The sequence below is a fragment of the Notolabrus celidotus genome, chromosome 6, assembly GCF_009762535.1.
Source record: "Notolabrus celidotus isolate fNotCel1 chromosome 6, fNotCel1.pri, whole genome shotgun sequence".
In the NCBI taxonomy this organism is placed as follows: domain Eukaryota; kingdom Metazoa; phylum Chordata; class Actinopteri; order Labriformes; family Labridae; genus Notolabrus; species Notolabrus celidotus.
In genome coordinates this window covers 15892063-15916177 of record NC_048277.1, presented here as the reverse complement: position 1 = coordinate 15916177, position 24115 = coordinate 15892063, and the positions used below count along the sequence as shown (strand labels likewise).

Genomic DNA, 24115 nt, shown 5'->3' with positions numbered 1-24115 from the left:
GTCAGCTCTGAGTGCTCACCTCTGTAATTGGTGTCATGTTTCTGTATGATTGTCTGAGGTAATGGGTTTACTCATCCACCTGCTAAGAGTCAGTGAATCCCTGGTGATGCTTCTTACTTCTTTATGTCTTGGTGGCAGTGTGGGAATGACCAGTGGTGGTCCTTTATCTTGATTTATGAAGCTTTTGAGACCACAAAGTGTTTGCTGGCCTTGAGATATACAGATTTTGTTGCCCGAATCAATCACATTTAGAAGTAAAGCAATTTTTTAACCGCCGAGATGTTTCTAATTGTACATTTTTCTTTGGTGTATCGTTGTTATCCAAGTGGCAATAAATAACAACTCTATACTGTAAACATCATGAGTGTGATAAGATTGCTATCATGTCTGTATTGCCTGGCTCGGAGAGTGCCTGGCAGACATCTTATCTTCGAATATTATTAAGTTGACAGTCAGTAATACGAGGGACATTATTGTCGTATTTGCTTTACAGTGGTGGGAGACACACTGATTTTTTAAGCTGTTTTATTTTGTGTTGTTTTGGAGAGGATGAGACCACTGTGGTTAATTTCAGTTTGAGCTGTTTTTAGCAGCTAGCATTGCAGCCCCTTGGACCTGCCGCCTCTGCCAATATGTTGACGATACACAGATTTATAGCACGAAACTGCATAATTAAGTAAGGGCCTGTGTCCAGCATTTTTTAAATTGCACTGGCAGCACCCACAGTCACAGAGAACTTATCTCCAGTGCTTGCTGTTGCTAGATAACTACAGTTGGGTTATGGCACTTCCCTTCCTGTATCTTTTGGTAGTGATCTTTATTGGCACATTTATGCTTTTTGTCCAAAATGCATACAGATACAAACAGAGCCTCCAGGTTCAGTTTGTCTTTATTTTTGTGTGTTTTCTGAAAGCTTACAGATACTGACCAAAAGTTAAAGTACCAACAGTAAAAGTAGGGGCAGGGTTGAGCAGTGTAGCCAACAGCTCTAGCCAGACCAGCTAAAACTAATGAAGAACAATACCTTGGAAAATGGTGAAACTTTGTGAGGACAGTTTGTATGAGGTGGTAAGAAACTACAAACATGTACTGTATATAATCCTCTTATGGATGCATCATTCAAAAATTATTGCAATGTGAAGGACACATTGTACCACATTAAAAACAAGACAACTTCTCCTCCCCATATTGTTGATGACAAAGTTAATATCAGATATTCAACTCCTTCTTGACTTAGATTCATCTTGAAAGTAGAAATGCCTTTGACAACCATGGAGGTGTCCCAAAGTTGTACTTTTAAAAAAACTGAGAACGATGTGCAGCGCCAAAAATCAGCTGATACAGACGGCGCCTTTGGGCAGTGAATGCTCAAAACACTACACTGCATTTGGTGTGTATTGAAAATAGATGCTGCCAGTGCAAAAATACGGTCAGTGGACACAGGCCCTAAAGCCTTTTTGCCCATGCAATCAGCCCATTGCAAGATGAATAAAGTACATGGTAGTTCACTTGTACCCAAAGATAAATAACTAAGAAAATAAATGGGTATTTTTAAACAGTAGCTGCAACGACCAGATCTTTTGATGGCAGTGGGATGTAGCTTGCTGTTTAGGCTACCTTTTTATATAGACATGTATATTTATTATAAAGCTTACCGCTTTCAAGGAACTAGTTAGTAAAATAGCAACACTTGTTAGACCAGCAACACTGGTCTAATTTTCAGTAACTTTCCCAACACTTGGTCTCAAACACTGTTGGACCATGATAGTAAACAACAGCCTGTCCTTGGAGAAGCTTACAGGCCTGTTGTGCTGCCATTGTAAACAAAGTGACCTTGTTCCTGAAAGGGCAAGATACATACAAGACTCTTGGGGCCAGTTATTCCTGGGGGGGGGGGGGGGGGGGGGGGGGGGGGGGGGGCAAGGGCAAGTAAAAAACCTCACTTAAGGGAATGCTCCAGTATAGATTATTGGTTATGCTTTCAGCATTGTCGTAAAAAAAAAGAAGATTGCTTGACATATATAATGAGAACTACTGACAGAGTGGTTGTGGTGATGTAGGTTTTGAAATTATGTTTTTCTGTTTCTACACCAAGCTCTCTATTATGACTTTACAGAGACCACCCCAAAAAAGCTGCTGTTTTGACAGAGGGGAGGAAAAAGCAGTGAAGTGCCATTCAGGGACGGCTTAAGGCACTTAGACCTCTTCTCTTTACTCAGAGTATTATGTTGTCAGGGCTTGAATAATACATGTGTTGGGATGCAATTAGATAATGTAATAATCATGTCAACTATGTCATGTAGGTCTCATGCAGTGATCAAAAGGAATATATGTACACATGGCATAGGTTTATCTAAACATGAGGAGCTGAGAACATAAGAGTAGAGCTTAATGTAAAGCTGGATGTAATATAGAGTAAACAATCTCAGCCACATGCTTTGATCTGCCTATTAAAATCCTGAGATATTGTACAGTTTCACTGTTATCAGTAACGATTTTCAGTGTTATTCTTTTAAAACACACACTTCAATACCTTCCCTTACGTCTGATTCTCTACCCAAAAATAGTTACCTGCTCAGAGGCTGTGTGAGAAGGAGGTACTGTGGCACCAACAGCCGTCCCTTTTAAAAGGAGGCTCTGAATACATTAATAATGTGTGTTTTTTATTTTGAGATCTGGCATTTATAATTCATGATGTTGTTTTGGAGGGGTATAAGACATCACTACTGATATCCTGCAAGGCTCCGAGGCAACAGAATAATGTAGTCAGGTGTGTGGTGAGAGGCGAGATGGAGAAGTGAATCTGTGGGCCTGTGGATGTTTCACATGGCGCTTATTTCTTAATTCTGCTACATTGGTCTTTATCTTATCCAACATTGAAGGTTTTTTCTTTTCGTCTACTGTCTGAGAACACATAAAACCGCCAAATTAGCTTAGTGTGCAAAGTTAATTAGAGAAATTTCACAAATACAATGGTGACAATTCAGTGCAATTCAACACATTTCACACACTTGATAATACGGTGCATCAATGTGTTAGCAGTCCTGCTTAATCTCCACTTTGATCCACACTAATCTCTTACTGTACTTGTCATGCAAGGCTTTCTTTGGCCCAAGGGGACTTGCGATTGAAGATTTAATTCTTAGTTTTAATTTGGGGCATCTCTTGGCTCAGATTTCCCTGTATCACCCCTGTATCTTGGGTAAATTAAAATGTGTTATACAAAGCATGTTTCACCCTAATAGAAATCCTGAACCCACTTGTACTGAGACTGGCTTAGTCATTAGATATTGGCTGCAGCTTTAAGTTGCAGTATTATGAGATGAGAAGGCTCATACACTTAGAAAGATGATGATAATATGATCAATGTGTTGCATATCATATCGATGAGTGCCAGCATTTATAAGGAGTGTCGTTTGAGGTACAATTCAAATACGAATAAGAAATATATTGAGGCTCAAAATCTGAGCTCACAAATGGTTTCATTTCCAACTGCATGTCTTTTGCCTGGTCTACTCATTCAAGCATACTTCCATTGAGGAAGGTCAGAATCAGCATAAATAGCTTTCTCCCACTGTGACTCTGAGTCTGAGTGGTGGTTATAAAATTGCATTGAACCTTGGTTCAATACAAAAGTATTGAACCAAGGCTGAAAGGACAGCAATGTCACAAAGCTAACAAAAAAGTGGGTTTTTATCATATCACAAAATGAGCATACGCCTGCATTTCTTACCCAATGACCCTTTGCCTATATAGATAAAAGATATAAAAAAAAGATTAAGCTGCAGTTTTCTTTCTTCAATATATTTGGTGATTTGAAAAAGTACAGAGAATGTAATCAGATATATGAGGTGTGTTTTTATGCACATCTATATCCAATCAGCCCTCTACTGACAACTGACCCTAGACCTGCACTATATGCAAAATATATGCAATGTGCAAAATATTGCGATATTAATAAGAAGTGTGCCTATTAGCTATAACTCAACATCTTTATATCAAGATGACATTTTTTGTCAGCACTAAATTATGACCAATTTATTACTAGCTTAGCAGGTTTTTTTTGTTACTCAGATCATGTAAGGATTTACAGCAGATTTTTTGTTAAGGCATTTGTATTGGCTTGTTGTTGGTGCAGGTTTTTTGCATTTGCAGCTCATTCTGTTGCTGCATTTTTTCAAGGCTCTTTAATCATTCAATCAATGTTTATTTGTATAGTGCCAAATCACGACAAACGTTTACTTCAAGATGCTTTTACAAACATAGCAGGTCTAGACTGTACTCTGTGTTATATTATTAACAAAGGCCCAACATCAAGAAAGGGTAAGATCCAGTCCCCTCTTACAGACAGGACTCAGTCCGATCTCATCTTAACCCACCATGAGCACAGCACTTTGCAGTATTAGCTAATTACAGCAACAAGGAAAAACTTTTAACAGGCAGAAACCTTGAGCAGAACCAGACTCATGTTAGACAGTCATCTGCCTCCACCGAGTTGGGGTAAGTTGCATTAGCCGGCCTCTTGCACACCATGCTAGTGAAAAAGTAAAAACTAAGATTTCCTTATTTTGTTTTTTCAATAATTTACAACAGTATTTGCTATTGAATATTGTCATGAATTTAATTCGCAAAGGGGCTGTTTTGAACATTTGTATCCACTACACCCTCAACACTAAACATAGAGGCATATTTGACCTTGAGACAGCTCCAAACACAGTCACATACAAAAAAAATACATATTAAACAAAGTTTGATTTATAATTTTGGAAGACATCCAATTCTCCCAGAGAGAACATTTCAGGGCAAATACTGTGACTACAAAAGAAATACTGCCGTACATTTAGACACTTGTAACTTTGCCAATGTTTGACTGTATGGTAAAGAACAGCTCTAACAAGTTTGGACAGACAAACTTTGAGGCATTTGGACATATTAATGTGAGGTTTGGTGGCTGTAATGTGTGGGCATTAAGCAATTATGTATTCCTTTCAGCCTGCGTGCAACTTCTTTGTGGGTCATGACTGTGAGAGTATCACAATTTTGTGATGCAAAGATGATGTAGGCAGTTGAAATATACTGTGTAAAATTTGATGGAGAGAGAGGCGGTACAGGAAAATTATACTGGTGCTGCAGAGGATGATGAAATGTGGTTAAGTGCAATTTATGGTCCATCCAAAATGTTTATCTGAATGTTTGTTACTCCAGAAAGCTTTTTGTCTTATCGCACATTTGCATATAAACCTTTATTTCAATAAATCCACATTTTCTGTAAGGCCATTTACACGAGGGGTGCAAAACAAAACACATATCACCTTTTTTGAAAGGTGTGAAAACTATAAAAGTAGACATTGGAAAGAAGGCAGTTATTTAGATATATAATGCAGCCTCTTGTGCCAAGACTTCATCACTTGTACATTGTCTTGCTCTCAGGACCATTAGACCTGTGCATTTAATCTGAGAATTAGAAAACATAATATGGTTTAAGAGGAAATAATAATTACGTATCACACTCAGAAGTTGGAGATAAGTCCTGATAATGACAGATTTGAAAATGTGCCAGAAGTTCCATGTTTCTTGTCACATGATGAAATACACACTGCATGGAAACATGGTCCTTTTCAATTTTACGCAAAAAAAAAAAAACGAAAGTCTTGAGCACTTGAGAGATTGTTACCAATGCTATCCCGTTCATTTTAATTCCAGGAAATAAGCCTGAATTTATTATTCATTAGCAGTTCCCTCAATCACTCTTCCTACTTTTCATATCCCCCAATGAATATTTTTAATGTCCTCATCTCAAAATGTAGAGCCCTGCCTGCACATTCATATACTGTTTTTATTGGCGTTCAACCTTCAAACACACCGCAAAACTTCCTATCCAAATTGTTGTTGAAATCAATAATGACTGACAAGAAAGTTTATGTCTATAGCGTGTCAAGTCTGCAGATGAATATCTCTCTTGTATCACAATGAGAGAAATAAATTTAGAAATGTTCCAACCTCGATTTTGTATTCTCTGTAGAAATGATGTCAAGCATGACTGGCTGTTTTCTCCGCAGGTGAAAGAGAATTAAGCTATGCAACCTCCAAGAGAACACAGGTGCAGATTTTGATGTGAGGACTGCAAAATGGGTATTTCAAATTGAGGACACATGTTGTTTGTGTTTATGATATCATATAAGGAAGGTATGTATGGGAAGTTTCACATATGATTGCTTTGAATGTAATGTAAGCTCCGCAGGGTTTCCATTTGATTTCCCACATTCAGCGCATTCTGAGCTACTTTCTTGCTAACATTTGATCAAATACAGCTGTCCTCCTACTCAGATATGCTGCACATCTTTAAACAACTCTCCTGACAGAATTGTCTATTAATGCATAGCCATTAAAGGCTTACTAAGTTTGCTGCTGGGAAAATCTTGACTGACAATCAGAGGATAAAGCTTTAAGCACAACATAAACCTTGTAATCCCATATCATAGAAGATTTAGACTTGGTGTAACCTCACTTTCAGCTTGTTTATCTCCTTGGCTGTTTCATGCAAAACAAGCGCTGCTCCAGACAATGGCGTACCTATTCACATGTGAGGCTGGGAGCAGATTTGTAGCATCTGGATGTGACGGCCGATCCCCTTTCCCTCTAATCCTCCGTGTGCTTGTCTTTCTGCTCAGACACATTGGGGATCCAGTGGGCCATCCATTCACATCCTGCCTGCCATAGGGCAGATAAACAGAGAGAGAGAGAGAGAGAGAGAGAGAGAGAGAGAGAGAGAGAGAGAGAGAGAGAGAGAGAGATTGAAAGAAACATTGAGTAAATGCTCATATAATCTACAAGAATTATTAGAAGAAACTGCATATTTTATCAGCTTTGTTTGATGCCAATTATACACCTCTCGTATAAAGTGGGATGGAGGTTGATTACCTCTTAAATTAAGTGTCCATTAAAGTAGGTTGTTATTGCAAACACACAAAATGAAAACATTCAGATGCGTGGGCTTAAAAGAGTTCTTTGCTACAGAGAATATAAAAATGGCGTGCAGTTAATCACTCCATGTGACATCTGCTTATACACAGCTTACAAATGCATTGACACCAGTGTTTGGTAAGTTACCGAAAACCAGTAATAATTACAATTACTAGCTATAGCTGTCAGTCAATGCGTAATGGGTTAATGCATACCACCACTTTTTTTGACGCCCAGTTCAGTGGTTATGACCTTCAGTTTGCCTGTTAAACATCAGGAAGCAATGCAGTAGTAACATTGTGGATGGCATGTAAAATCAAACCTCCATGAGCAGAAATGAATAAAGAGACTGGTCTTTTGAATGGCAATTTCAGCTCCAAAGTTCTGCCAAATGGATCTCTCAACAGGACCACAGTTACTGGATTTACCTTTACTGTCAATGTGAACAGTCCCCAATTAGAGCATGTCATATCAAATATCACTTTCTGACCAACACAATGCAGATCCCTTCTTCCCTTCCACAAAGGAAGGCCATGATGGATAGTTTTCAACAGTAATGCCTGGACAACTCTACAAGCAGCAAACTTTCAACAGCGATAGCTACATGGGTGGCTACAGCTTCCAACCTAATTTGCATAGTGGAGGATTATTTCAGTTTGAAACAATTAACATCTCATCCAGAGGCTGCCCATATGAATCACCTTTGAGAGCCACCACTGTAACCAAGACCATTTCATTCATAAATCAATGCACTGGTAAAAACTGCTTTACATTGTTAATATAGACTTAGAAAATGTTTTTGAAAAAAAAATTACATTGTAAAAGTGATTAACAATGTAATGATTCAAGATTAACTATGGAAATTTTGCAAGAATTAAAAAAAAAATGTTTGACAGCCTTATACTATACTACTATCTGAAAGTAACTGAATGACTGAGTTACTTTTTTCTGCAATACTCTTCTTTATATACCCTGCTTCTCGTCTCAGCAGTATCTCGCTAATTAGCTCTCTGATTCAAGCAGCAGATTCAACAATTGATAATGGGAAGCGTGTCTTCAACAACATACCTTGAAATCAGTCTGGTAAGATTGTCCCTGTTAACACATTATGATGCTGGCTGTAATTACACATTAACCCTTGGCTGTTCAGTGGGAGTTGCTTCTATTTGGTCTTCCGAGCTAATATGAGCTACGACTGGGTCAACTGCATTTGCAGCGCAACTGGTTTAGAAGACACGTGTTGTTCGGTTAGATGCATCGTAAAATTTAAATTATTGGACAAGTTTCTTCTTACTGAACATAGACTACAAGTCACCACTATTTTCTTGTCATTTACCTCAAGGAGGGAAAAATAATGCCAGTATAAGACAGAACGCTCCCATCTGAATGATCATCAACCACAGTGTGTGACTACTGCGGAAGACACTCTTCCTCCCAGGATGCTACTGTGCTGACGTATAATTCCACCCAACAAGTCGGATGATTAGTCTTATGGGGTTGTCAGCTATCTGATGGTACACAATGAGTAACCAGTCCTTTAAAAGTCATGTGTTACTCACAACACTGATAGACACCTACTCACTGTCTATTGTTGCAGAGAATGTCTGAAATCATATTTTCCAGATAGCTTATCTGCTTAGAGAAGAAAACTGACATTATACAAGAGGTAAAGGATATTCTTCAAGGACGAAAGAGTCCAGTCAAAGCTCTGTTTGGCCTCTGCAAGGTATAACCTTGAACTGTCTGGATAATAATTAGAAGACCATGAGGTTTGCTTCAAGTGCCTTAATTATCTCTCTCCCAGAAAGGTCATTTTACAGTCTGGTTAACTACGGACAATAAGAATCAATGAGTGGTAAATGATGACATTCATAAGAGCTGCTTGTGCTAATGTCTAATGGACAAGCTAACGCTATTTTAAAGAGATTAGCGAGATGAGCAATAGAATATGTAGCCAGATGTGACACAGCATGAAAAACTGTGACCATTAAGCACAGAGGATGACTGGAGAGTAATGCTCCACCTCTGCTCTTTTTGTGGTTACTAAATGGTCACTTCATGATTACTTTTTAACCTGTTTAACCTTTTGAATAACTCTCACAAATCAGATGGCAACCACTAAGTAATCCCAGTCAATCTGTATCACTAATATATGGTTTGAAATTAGCTCAACAGATGGCTGTATGCATATAAAACCCTGTAGCTGCAGTTTTTATGGTTTTAATGTTTTACATTAACACACAAGTTGCGGTACACTGTTCATGGAAACATATGTACACATTTTTTTGCAAAATTAAACTCTTTCAAGTTCTACTGATTGATGACAGATGAGGCTATTGGCCAATTTTCTCACTAGCTTTTCAGTTATTGTGAGGGTCAAAGACTTCAGAGAGTCAATTCATATCATGCTACTCTTACTATACTATTATCTCCTTTATTTGTTGCACAATTTATTATGGTATGCATCCACTTCAGACCAAAAGCAAAAGCATTTATGTTCATCATCACTTCAAAGCAACACTTGAAGTATTGTGCCTGCTGCTTGCCATCTCACATACACAAAACACACAAAAGCACCAACCACACAATAAATCATCCTTACACATTACAATAAAATTCAATTGGACTGATCTGTTATTGTTCTGTCGTCACAACAATTTTTCATCTCCGGCTAGATGGCTACGAGGGAAATATATTTAAGCGAAATCCTTCCAGGGGTCCAATATATTCAAAGCAGACTGCAATGCATGTCCACACTTAATCCAAGTGCACATGCTCTGCGGTGCTACGGGTGTGTATGCCTTTCATTTTGGGGGTATATTATTTCTGAAAATGGACAATCAATATGATGGAGTGAAGGAGTGCTTAACAAGTACTGCCAGAAATGTGTTGGGCATTCTGTATAATGTTCTGTATGAAATTTAAAGATTGCTTTTAAGCATTTGTCAGTAAGCTTTAACTTGTGAGCTGTTCCCACTGCACCAGAAAAGCTTCTGAAAAACAGATGATAAAAAACACTTGATTTCTACCACTTGCAGTATAAAAAAAACAATATTAAAATGCAGTTTTTCTGCTAGGAAGAACACTAAAGTGGGCTGGGTAAACAGATTCCATGCCAGAAAAAAACGTACAAACAAGTGGGAAGCTAGGACGGAGAGCACAAAGTCAGAAGTGCAAAAAAAAAAACTTTGAGTTTCTTTTGCTGACCTGCAACTTTATATCAGTCAAAAATAAAAGTATAGTGTTCTGCAATCTTGGCATCAAAATGGATACCCAACTTGGGATTAAAACAGTATTTTAAATAAGCATTAGATGCATTGTATAAATAAAAAGGGCTTTTTGGTATGGATCACTTTACAATTGCATGCTAATACTGCAACAGCATTTCAAAACCTTGAACAAAGTTGCACTAAAACATTTGCTGAATCACAGGAGAACAAATTATCTTCCTTCTTGGCTTTAGATCTGCTCACTTAATACTGCTCAGCCTTCTTCAATAAACAAAACCACACACTGGAAGCCAGTTTCTGCTCTAAATTAAATCTTCATGGAGGAGCTCCGACTGACCCTGTATGGATAGCATTGTGCAAAAGTCCATAGACACCAGTGATAATCTTTTCCTCCAAACTCTGACAGCAATTTAAGCCTTGCCCTTTGCCATAATCCCTCCCAGACTCACTGCAGGCTGACATGCAGACGAGTATCTACCCTAACTGAAGTTCTCAAAATGTGCCCTGCTGATAATGTGCTGCAAGCCAAATGCCAACTGAAACCTGACAGTGAATAATGGGTACTCCTGTGATATTTCTGATCCATAAAAACCCTAAATTACTGCATATGTGGAAGTGTAAAAAAACTGACTTTCAAATCATGGAAATCTCTTTGCTTTTGTTGAGCACCATGAACACAACCAACATGCTGTAAACTGCTACTTAAAAAAGACTGCATGATAATTCCTAAATGGTCCTTTTGGGCATTTTTATAAAGATGGCTACCATTTTTAGGTATGTCTTGAATGATACTGATACTAGATGAAAACTCAAACCACTGTTAGTAGACATTCATCCTGTGATGGTTTTAGACAAATACCCAGAGTTCTATTTGACTCGTTCTATCCCTAAACTGAGCAAAGCTGTCTTGAGGAGCTTGAATTTTACAAATCAAGTGGCTATTCTCCAATGTTGTGATCATTTTAAAAAGTTCTTCTATTTGTTACAATCCTTCCTTGAAGGACGGGTGACACTATCAAAGCTCTTTTTTATTACTGCTGTATAAAGACCAACTTTGATAAATATGCACTTGACCTGACTATCGTTTTTGACAATCTTTTTTAAATCCTGACTGAAACTAGAATGCATTTTGACTAAATGAGAACTGCAGATTTTGCTATGTTTACAGTGAAATTGCTTCAAGAAGGAACATCTTGGGGCGCTGGTGACCTAGCGGTCAAAGGGCGCGATCTACTAAGGGTTTGCGTGTATAAAAACATGTGCAAACTTGATAGCGCGCGCAAGGCAGATTTACTAACCGGGAGCACCGAGGATTGCGTCTGTCGAATGAGCAAAATAGCACTCGCTATTCATTTAGCGTGTTTGCCTTCATGAATATGCAGAATACATGCAGATCATGAGAACGCGCAAAATACTTGGAGGAGGAGATGCAAATGTAATCATTTAGCACACGCAATGTGATTTATCAAACATGAAGCGGATAGCGAGCGGTATTTTTGCGTCTATATTTAGCACGTTTGAATGACAGGTGCAAACTGGCACAGCGTTACGCACACATGGCTGCGGTCACTTCAAAGCTCATCATAACTTTACAACATGCCCACAACAGCGGGGCTTACAAGCATTACTACAGTTTTTACACACAGTTTATGTCATTTTTAAGTCAATCAAACGGACATGAAGTCTAACAAACCAAGAGAACAACACAAATAAATAAATAAAACAACACAAATTCAAAGCAGTTCAGCACCACGGATAGCGACCGCATCATTCTGACACCCACTTTAACTTTTTCAACTAATGAGAGCACAGTAGGCCACTGTATCAACAGCTATAAAGTTTAGTAAAATTGGCACAGCGGCCCACATGCTCACATACAAACAAAAAATCTATATGAAGTACTCGGCCTACTCACCACTATTTGAAGGAGCCTTAAGCACCGCGGACTTGTCCACGATGCACTGTAGGTCCATTTTCTTTGCTCTGTCATTCTCAATAGATAACATGATATGTCCACTCTGTCCCACCGTGCTCCTAAAGGTGTTTTTAGTTAGTTTTAACTTGTTGAACGAGCGCTCAGAAGGTGCAACGTTGACGGGAAGAGTAAAAAATAAAAGCAGGGACAGGCCTCATCAAATTGCTCTCTAAACTCCATCAAAACGCTGATTGCGTTTTGGAGCAGAGTAGATGCGTTTATTTCATCTGCAGATCTTCTGTTTTTTCTCACAGCATTCACCTTTGCTGGAGTTCACCGATGTGTTTATTTCCCTCCTCCACAAAGACCTCCAACTCCATGACTTCAAACTTCATTTATCGCTTAAGACCACTCTGCTCTCTCAAACTCTCCATGGTGACAGCCGATAGCACACGCAAAATGCTCATTAAAGGGCGGTCCGCATCACTTTTGCACTTGTTATCATTTGCGCACGCAGTCATAGTAGATCACCCGCAACACGCCCAGAAATAGCACGTGCAAAATTATTATTTGCACACGCAAATTAGCGCTCGTTATTTGGGATCTTAGTAGATCAGGCCCTAAGCGCCCCACATACAGAGGTTACAGTCCTCGTTGCAGGGGTCGCCGGCTCGATTCTCGGTCGGTCGACTATTTCCTGCATGTATTCCCCCGCTCTCTGCTCCCCACATTTCTTGTCTCTCTTCAGCTGTCCTATGAAATAAAGGCAAAAAGGCCAAAAATATAACTTTAAAAAACATCATTTCATCCAAAATGCTCCAGAGGGTATGTTAACTTCTTTTTTCTGGTGTACAATGAGTGCAGTCTTATCTAAGTGCGTGTATAAGTGGCACTTTACCTCTATATAGTCAGACATTAGGAACCATTCATACAGTATCTGTATCATGTATTTTGTCTTATTTTGGTTCAATTAATATAATTTGGGAAATGTTATCTTTCATTGCTGTTCACGCCACTGCCTTTCAAACATCAACTCAAACAGCAGAGCCAGGACCGGTCTCCTACACTGTAAAAAAAGATACCCCTTATTTACTCAATAAAGTTGAGGCAACAGATTGCACGCAATAATATTAATTAAATATGATTTTGTTTAGAATTGAGTAAATATAACTTAAATGAGACCCTTTGTAATTATTCATTTAAATTGAGTAGATTCCAATACAATACGGAGTAATTAATTTATATCTAAACAAAAATATTGAGTAGATATCAAAATAAGAAATGTCCAAATTAGTAAAAAGCACTAATAAAAATAACTAATTTCTACATATAAATGATGTATAATTAAGTAAAACTTACCTAAATATTTCAGTGCATTTGTTTAATATACTAAATGCATTTAATTAAATGTAAATATTATTATTTCTTAAAAATAAAATCTATATTTTTGTAAACTACATTTTAAAGTGAGACGAGTCAATTTACATGAAATTTAAGAATACATAATATTCAAACAATATACAAGGATGCTTTATGTTTGCAATAAGTAACATGTTTAATTTGTATGGCTTAATTACAGAAACAGCATTTTATTGCAACCTTTGAAATCTAAAAACATGCTGCGCCTGGACCCTTTGTGAAAACAGAAGGATCTTCAAAAACACCTTTGGAAACATTAGGGCTTACATTGTCCTATAAATACACAAAAAAATGTTGACAAATAAGTTTCTCAGAGAACCCTTTGTGGTCCTGGTATAAACCAAAATAATTGTTTCTCGTCTTAATAACAAACCTCCTAAAGTGCATGTGCTACAACATGAAACGGAATTCGCACTAAGTACAAGATAGTTTTTACACTGAACTGACCACAACACGATTGCACATTCAATCATGGCTAGAAGACAACAAAAATACCTTCGCAAAACCGAACATCTCCCATGTTAGTGTGCATGCTTTCTCATCCCAGTAAGACACTGACAGATATCAACTATGATCATAAGTGGAAAGAAAAATTCTTGAAAAGTTCAGATGCCACAATTTGTACTTTGTATGCATTTTTACCTTGAACTGACCACAGTAGCAATTTTACTGACATTTTTTGCAATCTGTGCTAACAAACTTGTTTTAACATTTTAACATGCAAATCTTGAGCTCTGCAGGAGCGAAACATTGTTTTTCACAAAAGCATCACGTTCCAAAAAGACGTAAAAAGCAAACAGATGCTTATAACAAAATAAGACTCAAGCAGGAGCTTTGAAGGGCGTTGTGTGATTTGTAATCATTGTGCCTGATGTTAAGAAACATCCTTTAAGTGCAAGTGCCATTAAAACATAAAACATGGAAGTGCAAGTGGTATCCTCTTTCAACAGCATTTGTGACCTGGAGTCCAGAACATTATTTACCTTAAAACTACAACCATTCTTTAGCTCTGCAGGAGCTGAACATTGTGAGGCACAACAGTGTGACCACACTTGACCACTGTCTCATTTCAAGCCAGAAGTTTGCTCTTGAAGGACTGGACTTTCTTTGACAGCTTTGATGCATCCAGTTCCATAAAAAGTTTTTGGAAAACCTCAAAGGTATTCTTGAGCTGCCTGGGATAATCCAGATTCAGTGCGTAGGTCAAGCCAAGAAGGAGACAGCAAGCTCTGGCAATATCTCCAAGTCCTGTGACAACTTCCATACCCTCGATGACAACTCCAACTTCCTTTGAGTTGTCACTTGGGGAGTGTTCAGCTTTTGTTGTCACAGTGATCGCCACCACAAGCTGTTCAAGTTCCTCCGAGTCCTCGGTGCCCTGCAACATGAGAACCTTATTCAGTGTCATGACATAGTATAGTGTCATCAAAAGAATTTCCACAGATCACAAATTACAAAACTGCATATCATATGTTAACAAAAAAAGTTTTATAACATCATTATCCATCTATAGACAACAACATCCAATCAAGGGATTATACTACTCAAATTAAGCTGATGAAGATTCACCTACATTGAATTCTTTGATGAGATCATCCCCATGTTCTCCAAGGTATTCTACCAGGCATCGGAGGACAACTTCTCTGGTCCTCTCAACAGAAGAGCACATGGAGACCTGAAAATAAATTCAACAACTGATAAACCAATTGAGGAAAAAAAAAGTCACGGTAGATGTTTTTCTAAATTGAATGTAAACATACAACACTCACACACAAAATTCTTATTTTGGACCCTAAAAATACTGCATAAACAACACATTCAATTTATATGTAACTCTGGAATATTTTGATCAGGGCTATTTCTGTTAATACCATTTTGATTTGATTTTTCAAATTTAAAAAAACTTTCTATGTAGAAATTGTAATATTTTAAATACTTTTAAGGATTTATAAAAAGTTCTGTAGTGAGTGTTGTGACAAGAGAGCTATTATAGATGCAGACCTATGTATTTCAACAAAGTAAAGTGCTGTGACTTTGTGGCCATTCAAAGAAGTATTTTGAGATCATTAGCTGCACTTGAACACACCGTCCTCTACAGTACATTATAATGGAGATTTCAAAGTGTACGTGATATGTACCATAGCGCCAAATTTGACTGACATACATCAGGACAGATACGGGGGGATAAATCTACAGAAAGAAACACTAACACTGCAGAGATTCTTGGCACATTTTTCTTCTATAAACTGACAGTTTTTTCAAACTGTGAGTTTAGTTGACCGATGCAAAGGCTAACTTGCCAAATGTAATATATATGCACATGTCTGCATGGTGGGCTCAGTTTAACTCTGACATACAGCAAGCCAAGGTTACCCTCAGCGGAACTTTGTGATCCTTTACTAATACTAGTCAGTCATGTAGTGTCATAAGATAGTTGGAGCTGGAGTGACAGAGGTCTGGGCGGTGCTTAAGGGCAGGTAGTTGCAGAGCAGCACAGCATAGAAACTCCTGGGTGGCCTGTTGTTGGCCTCGAAGCCCACCAGGCCTGTACAATGATTAGGAGGAGATCCTGAATACGCACCAGCATCTCAAATCCAAATCACTGTATAAAGTAGTTAACTTAGTAACCATATAGTTCACAAAAAACTATTATACCAAAATATTATCAAGATGAGTACTTTCAATATGTTTCCCAAAATGTTGCTACCTTGATTTTTACAAAACAAATTGTTGAATGGGAATGTTATGGAAAAAAACTAGTTTTAATTTTTAAAAGTATTGTACCTCCAGGGGTTCCATAATGTTCTTCAGTCTTTGTCCAAGTGCTCCACCTTTGGCATGAAATAGCTTCAGTAGCTTGGGAGTGTGAAGGTCCAGCGAAGACATAAATCTGGGCTCCAAAGGTACGGTGGTTATTCGCTGGAATTCTGCACTGATCTGAAACAAAAAAGGCAACAAAAATAGACAAGAGTATCATATCACTTCTTAGACAATTAGTACTGCACATACTGTACTGTCTTTACAACTGTAAATTCTTTAAAACATCCTTACAAAGTCTTTTCTGTCACATTTTCATTTCTTACATATTAACAGAAATTACAAAAGTAAACTCACTTGAGAACAATCAAACAGGGCAGGCCAACGGTCCTTCATGGCTCTAACACTTGGACATTGATTGATGACTTCATGGCGTCTGAGGGCAAATGTTTTGCTCATTTTGTCATTGACAATCTTCTGGTTGTTCTTCTTCTTTAACTCAGAGACTAGTTCTTCTCTTGTTTTTTCCAAGCTGTGCTCATCTTCACCAGCTGGGTATGGTGGGAGGTAATTGACCTCCGCTCTTCTGGCTTTTTTGACATTTTTTGCAGACTTCCTGTCATCAGGGCATTTATGTTTCAGAGCATTGCATGTAACATCTGGAATACCAAAGCCTCTTAGCTTTGTTCTGTAGTTACTCATTTTGTATTTAATGCTAGTTTGCCATGCACTAAGACCTGAAGAGCTCCCAGGATCCTTTAGGCATGGGTGTGTTTTGATAAGTGCTTCAGCAACAGAGAGAACTTGCAGGGATGATGGATAGGCAGTGTATGTATAAATGGTCTGAGCTAGCTTGTCAAGTATGTCGGACCTGATGTTTGGGATTCTCAGCAGTGTGCCATCTTTTTTGTAAACTTCATTGGCTCTGTCAAGAATTATTTCCGTTTCAACAGAGAATTCTGGCAGGATGAATTCCATCGGCCATGGCTTCCTTTGTGAGTTGCGGTTTGGTGATAAGATGATTGTGCTTGATGAATCAGATGAGTCAAGGGAGTCCTGGGCCATAGAACTTGTGGAGGGTGGACTAAAGGATTGCTCTGAGGTAACACTTCCATCGTAGCTTTCATTGTGTGACAGTGGATGCAAATTAAGAACAACTGGTTCAGTTGTCACAACCTTAACTGTGGCTTTGTGTTTAATTTGAGTGGTGGAGTGGAGACTAAAAAAGTCATCAAAATCTGGATCTAAATATTGCAGGCTGAAGACACAGGTGATGTTTAATTGGTGTTTGATGGCGAAATTCAGCTCCTCAATAGTATCCGGAATTCCAGACAGCAGCGTCAGTTTCTCAATTCTGTGTCCAAAGATCACCCGGAGCACTGCTGGATCCATGTCCTGTGGCCTAGTGGAAGAAAAAAACATCTCAAAACAAAACAAAAATTCTGGCACAAAATATGCTATTCCTCTATAATGCACTACATACAAACAGGAAACGAACAACCTCCTTCAGTTTGTGATAGAGACAAATGTCATCTAAAATGTGCAACAGACGAAGCGTTTCAATGTAACCACACGCTTTCCTGCAAGACTGTAAGCTGTAAGTGGATAGACATCCCCAAGGCTGTGCTGATCAACAAGAATCACTTCCCTACAGCTTTCCAACAGAAAAGATCTGAAGTGCTCCTGGTACCAAGCATTCAGTTTCTTTACAATGAAATGGAAATTGCTTCCCAAGATCATTATCTGTATGATCTCTACAAAATCTGGGAGCCCTCCAGTACAACCATATGGCAAGACCATCCCTGCTGAATACCTTGTTCCATGGTATGTTACAGTGTTGGACAACTGGACACTTGTTAGCTGAGGGAACAGTGTCTTAATGGACTTCTGAATTTCAACATGGAGCACTTCCAAAGGCAAAGATGACACTTTACTGACGATCAGGGGAGGCTTAGACATATTGCTTTGCCAATTGTAAGCCATCATCAGCTGATGTTTCATTGAAAGTGATAGCAAGACATTCTTGAAATTGCTTGAGAACCTCACAACCCGTTTAAAGAACCTATGTTTGGCCTCAAAGCGCATAGTCCACAATCCAACTAGCGGACCAAAGGACTTTATGAGCGCTGGATAGTGTTCCAGAAAATGGTGTTTGGGTGTCAAGCGCAGCTGAGGGAAAACTTCTTGCAATCTATGACGATGCTCAGATATTTTCAGGTCAAGATAAGCAACACTATCAATGGAATGAAGAGGGGCCACTGAGAGCTCTACAATGTCCTTTAGGATCATAAGAATTTCCCAGGCTGGATCATCAGAGGGTATCCTTGAGCCAATGAGTAGTGGCAGTGACCTTATGAGTGCCCAATTTTCATGAGCATTTCCTCCTACAGTACTACGACTCGCAAAATTTTCTGGAATGCACTGGGGGCGGTCAAGATCATCTGAAAACTTAAAAGGAAACCGTTTGATTAAGTTATTAAGTTCAGATAATGTGAAGTACTTCTTCTTAATAAAAGATTTCAGACAGTGTGCTAATTCAACAGGAATGATGCCTTCAAAAAGGTCGTGGAGTATGTCAGGAGGGTAACCCCTGACAAAACTGAAGTGACTCAACTTCTTTGTCAGTGGGCAAGCTCTCTTTACCCCATAGAAATGAGGCAAGGCGGGGTCATCTTCCACAGTCTTGAGATGTAAATTATGTGCTTCCTCCGTGCGAGGTGGAAAATCCCCACAGCGTACCTCTTTTTCAGAGTATTCAGAGCGGTGTCCTAAGCAGAACCTGCAGATGTAAGGACCTGTGAAGCTCTCAACCAGTCCTCCAAGAGAGTGTGCTCCAAGATTGTCTGCAGCTACACAGTAAACTGTTCCTCGAATGTTCTTTCCAGCACAGGGAACGAAAACTCCTTCTTGTTCCAAGACGGTCAAATCTTTTAAGAGAGGCTCTAACACAGTGTCATAGCCAAATCTTTTAACATCTACAGCTTTGCAGAGAATGGCCAAATTTATTGCACAAAGTGTAGAGCGCAGTCCAGATGGTACATTTGCCAGAATCCAATAAACAGCTGTGATCTTGTGTTTTTTGCGTGATGTCCCTAAAGGGTTGCAAACCTCAAAGTCATCAATGTAGAGAATTAAGGCAATTCTTGGTTCCTCTACAGCAAAAAAAACGTTTTGTTTGAAATATTCCCCATCTTGAAATGAGACATACTGAGTGGATGAGCTTTGTTGTTTTTTCAAAGTCTCAAGAGCAATATCCTTACAGGTCAATATATTTTGCAAAGTCTTTAGAAGGGGCACGTATTGAAAGCTGAGGTTCTCCTGTGAATCGAGGATGTACTCCACTGGCTCAATAAATTCAAACTGCTCCTTGAAATATTTTCTTCTTTTATACACAGAACCGAACGGCCCATCCACTCCCAGTGCTTTGCTTGTAGGGTGTGATTTACAAAGTTCCTCCACTAATTCAGTGACAATGGCCTCATCCAAAGCACAATTATTCTTTTTTAAACTTGCATCAACTAGCTGACGAATTACTGGGGCAGAGGCTGCGTATATAAAATGAAGCTCTTCCACCAAATCATCAATACATTTACCAGACACGTTGTGCACACTTTCTAACTTCAAGAGAAGTGAGCCTATTCTTTGGTGAATTTCCTTTGAGATATCAACTTGATCATCTAAACCAGTATACTCATCGTCACAATCACCTAAATGGTCAGATTGATGAGGTAAAGTTTGGTGTTCACCAATTACTTCTGACTTAAAGTCTGCGAGTGAATGAGACCTGTGCTTTCTGCTTTTATGCGAAAAAAATGTTCCATATATGTTTGTCTTGAATGTACATCCAACAAAAACACAGTCTACAGTTTCATGACGCTTTAGGTGATTGCCAAGATGTAGGAAATATTCTTTTATAGTGGGATGTTTAGTTGAGCAAATTGAACATGCGAAACAGAGGACTACTCCTGGCCCTCTAGCTTCATCTTCTGAATGGTATCTTGAAAGATGTGTGCGTAGGGCATTCAAAGTTTTAAAGGAGCATGGACAATCATGAACAAGACAAGGTACCGAATTTCCTGTTTCAAATGTCCTGTGCTGTAGTCTGTAATGGGTCAGAAGATCACCCCTTGATGTAGCTCTGAATCCACAGATTTTACACTGCCATCTCATCTGGAGACACCTAAGAAAAACACAACAAATAGTAAATAAACAATGTGCTTTTCCCCAATATATAAATAATATAAATATATATAAATAATATAGAATATATATATATATAAATAATATACATATAATATACATATAAAAATAAATATAGATATAAAATATATATTTAAATATATACATATACAGACACACACACACACACATGTTCTTTTTTCTTTTTTCCCTCTGAAAATGTTCATCTACAACAGCCACAAATTTTACTCTACACATAAAAAACATGGTTAAAACGGACAAATTATTGTCCCAATATGTCCAATATGTTGAACAAAATTTTGTATTTCAATTTTTAAATTACATACAGGATAAGGCCTTTTTTTTCTTAACCAACAATACTGCATTTTACTCAGTAAGGAAAGAGGTAGCAGATCTCAAACTGAAAGTTAATGAGGCAAAACATGAACATTTAATCTAAATTAACTTGAACCACATTTTGTGACACTCCCACTGGACAGCTAAAATAGTCTATGTGGTTTAATTTGTAAAGAAAATGAAACCTAAATAACAATCACTTTGCGAGAAGAATAAAAAAAAAAACTTTACTTTATGCAAAAAATAAAATCGGTAGATATTTGGCAAGATGGATAGAAATTTGAATCACTACATAAGGTGATTGCAATTAAAATAAATGTACAGGCAGAGATAAAGCATTTATCAGTTCAGCTCAAAAGAGGTAGAAGTATAGTAATATAGCCTCCTAAGATCACTTTTTTGTACATGATTTATGTCTGACAAAACTATCATTGAAAACAATATAAAACTATTTGAATTCCTATTTCTTTAAAATGGCCTACATGATAGACAGTAGTCAGTACTAAATGTGTTATTTTCTAAGTAAAGTCGGACATGTAGCTTGTTAGCAGCATGTGGTCAGTTTTCAGTAAGTGGAGAATTACAATGGAGGAGAAAATTGAAGGAGGGGCCATTAATGTGTCTCATCATGTGAAATATGGGGACTGGCGTGAGACCCTCGGACATAAATATTTCCTTGAGTCTCATGGTCAGTGTGACTTAGCAGCTTTCGGTCAACAGTTCATGGTTATGTTTAACTTTGTGGGGGGGGGAGATTTCAGGGTGTTTCTCGAAGTTTCGGACACACAAAGCTCGCAGGCGGCTGTGCTGAACTGGCATGACTCAAAACAGTTACTGCACTACACATTTCTCCTCTTTGTGATTTTTCTGGGGCATTTGTTGTACTTTTAGCTGTTAAATGAGAAAATTAGCGAAGCGGTCCGCATGCTAACTGTTGCAACCCCCCTCCCGCGTCCCCGCGTGTAACATATCAAGACTGATTCACGTTTCCAAGTTAACATATATGCATCTTCAAAACATTTAACGGTCAATACATCGACTTAACATGTTTATAAGTTATGTTTAATTCATATTTATGGCGAAACAGTAAGGAACAGGGACAACTGGTAACGTTACCTGCCATGTAAGGGTCCAACGTGAAGAGGAAGTAAAGCTGACGGAAGTGCAACAAGTACAGTTAGGAAAATAAGACGCTGGCTGTACTCAGGGTGAGAGCCCTGGATAAACTTGGACGATTTTCCTTCTCAAACAAGTGTATAATCTTAACACCAAACCAGACTTATTTTCTCCAGAGTGCAATGAAAACATATGGACATATTAATTAGACGCTTGGAGAACAGGCAACGTTATAGCGGAAGTGCTGACATCTTTCAAAATAAAAGCGTGTGTTATGTTCATATACGAACGCGCAAAATCTTCTAAGCCCTTTCGATATTGCAGCGCAACACCATCCCGCTACATGCACATATTAACATAACTTATTAACTTTCTGCAGAGGAGTCTCCTTCTTTCAATGACTTCTCATTTTGTATTTAAATGCAGCTTACACCCACATGTTGTCTTTGTTATTCCAGTAAAAAACAAAATACGTTTCCTTACCTTGGTCAACCACCCAGGAGTAAAGAGGAAGAAGAGGGACAACGGTCGTCTGGCTTTGCCTCAAGTGTCCTGTGACTCGCCGCATTCAAAAAAAACGCGCCAATAACATCCAAGGGAATTTCAATTAAAAACTGACTAATTACATTAAGTAGGATCCATTCAATTTTCTATCAATTTAGAATTACATATCCAGAATGATTATATTTAATGTAACCATATTACGTTGATTCTATTCCATATATTTTCATTTAAAATTTACTTAAATAATTACCACAAAATCAAGGACACATTTATATTGAATATATTTTTCCAAATGTATCAATTAAAATGTACACTGCAACATAATCATTTATTACAGTGTACCGTCACTACCAAACAATTACTTCATTAACATAAACACAAGCCACATAGCCCAAATCCTCCTCTTTAAAGACTTCCATTACATGACTTGAAGCATTTCCATGTTTTGCAATTTCTTGGTTTTGAGGAGTTTATTTGTAACTGGGTTAGCAAACAGCATAATTAGTCATAGCCAACAGCAACAGCACCTCATTAACGCCACAACATAAAGTGCAGTATTTCAGGGAGATTAGTGTTTGTTTTTTTATTGACAGCTGTGATTACTTGTCTTTCACTCTTGGAATGAACGACCTCTGTGCTACTTGTTTATCCAAACACCCCTTCACTGTTTACCACCACTTTACCCCAGGAGTGAAGTGGAGACAGAGAGGTGGAGCATGCACAGACTGAAAACAGAGAAAGAATCAATGTTTAAGATGGAGCCTTAAACATCCCACAGCATAATTTGACAGACTGATGTGTGCTTAAGCTCTGTTGTTGTGTGGCTTTTGTTTCTCTGATTTCAAGCTTAGAGCTTGTTTCAACTACAATACTTTGGTAACAGTTTGGATCTGGGATTTATTTCATTTACCTTTGAGAGTAGCAGTTGCAGATCGGTCAAGCAGTTGATGTCAGTAGTTCTCAGAACATTTTATGTTACCTCTTTAACACAAACATAATAGAGGAGAATATTGTTAATTGTGTGCAAGACATGTGTGAGGATCTGCTTTTAGCTTAAAGGCTACTCTTTCAGAGTTTCAACTGAATGATTGAGGAGCATTTGTTGATTCTGTTTTCTGGTAATGATCATATGTGACGGACAAGCGCCCGCATGTAAACTATAATCTCTTTGGTATCAAAAAGCAAAAATAGTCCTTTCTAGATTGATTAATTTGCAGATAGTTTTTTTCCAACATTATTTTCAATATCTGTATCTCTCTACTCCTTTTTAGATTATTGCACTGACTCTCAAGCGGTGCAGAACTGAAAGGAGTCCAAAAGAAAGCCACCACCTTGTCCAGAGCCCAGCTGTGTAGTAAACACCATTAGGCTGGAGCTATTTACATGTGAAGCACAACAATCCAAGCATGCATCCTGTGCATTTCAGCTGGTCAACCACAGCATCTCAGGGGCTCAGCATCTCAGTGAAGTTCTCACACTTCAGTTTACACAGCATATTGTTTATATCCAGACCATAATGTTAGGGGGAAAGCAAATTCAAATTAATACCTTTCAAACATCTTTCTTCCACTACAGTAAGGGAACAAGCAGATAGGAAAATATCAGGAAAAAAGTCAAATTCACATACAATCAGTATCACTGGTCAACGTGAGATTAGAACAGTCTATCTGGAGGT

The 24115-nt window shown here is 38.2% G+C and overlaps 2 protein-coding genes across 5 annotated transcripts in view; both read right to left on the bottom strand.

Moving 5' to 3' along the window:
• LOC117814804 (leucine-rich repeat-containing protein 4C-like) overlaps positions 1 to 24115 on the bottom strand; it is a 209343-nt gene that overhangs the window by 58977 nt on the left and 126251 nt on the right. Inside the window, 1 exon segment of the mRNA XM_034686319.1 lies at positions 6574 to 6711. The gene's annotated coding sequence lies outside the window, so the exon portion shown is untranslated.
• On the bottom strand, positions 13639 to 22484 carry LOC117814805 (sterile alpha motif domain-containing protein 3-like). 4 transcript variants are annotated; one of them, XM_034686321.1, is made up of 6 exons: positions 22420 to 22484; positions 20353 to 20464; positions 16642 to 17686; positions 16312 to 16464; positions 15101 to 15202; positions 13639 to 14905 (listed from the first exon to the last, which is right to left on the bottom strand). In XM_034686321.1, exons 3-6 carry the CDS (start codon positions 17674 to 17676, stop codon positions 14597 to 14599), a joined length of 1599 nt encoding a protein of 532 aa, XP_034542212.1. In that variant the 5' UTR covers positions 17677 to 17686; positions 20353 to 20464; positions 22420 to 22484; the 3' UTR covers positions 13639 to 14596. The 4 variants fall into 4 exon arrangements, with proteins under 4 accessions (XP_034542212.1, XP_034542214.1, XP_034542211.1 ...); XM_034686323.1 differs by having other exon boundaries at positions 20409 to 20464; positions 22420 to 22466; XM_034686320.1 differs by lacking the exon at positions 22420 to 22484 and adding an exon at positions 21937 to 22161.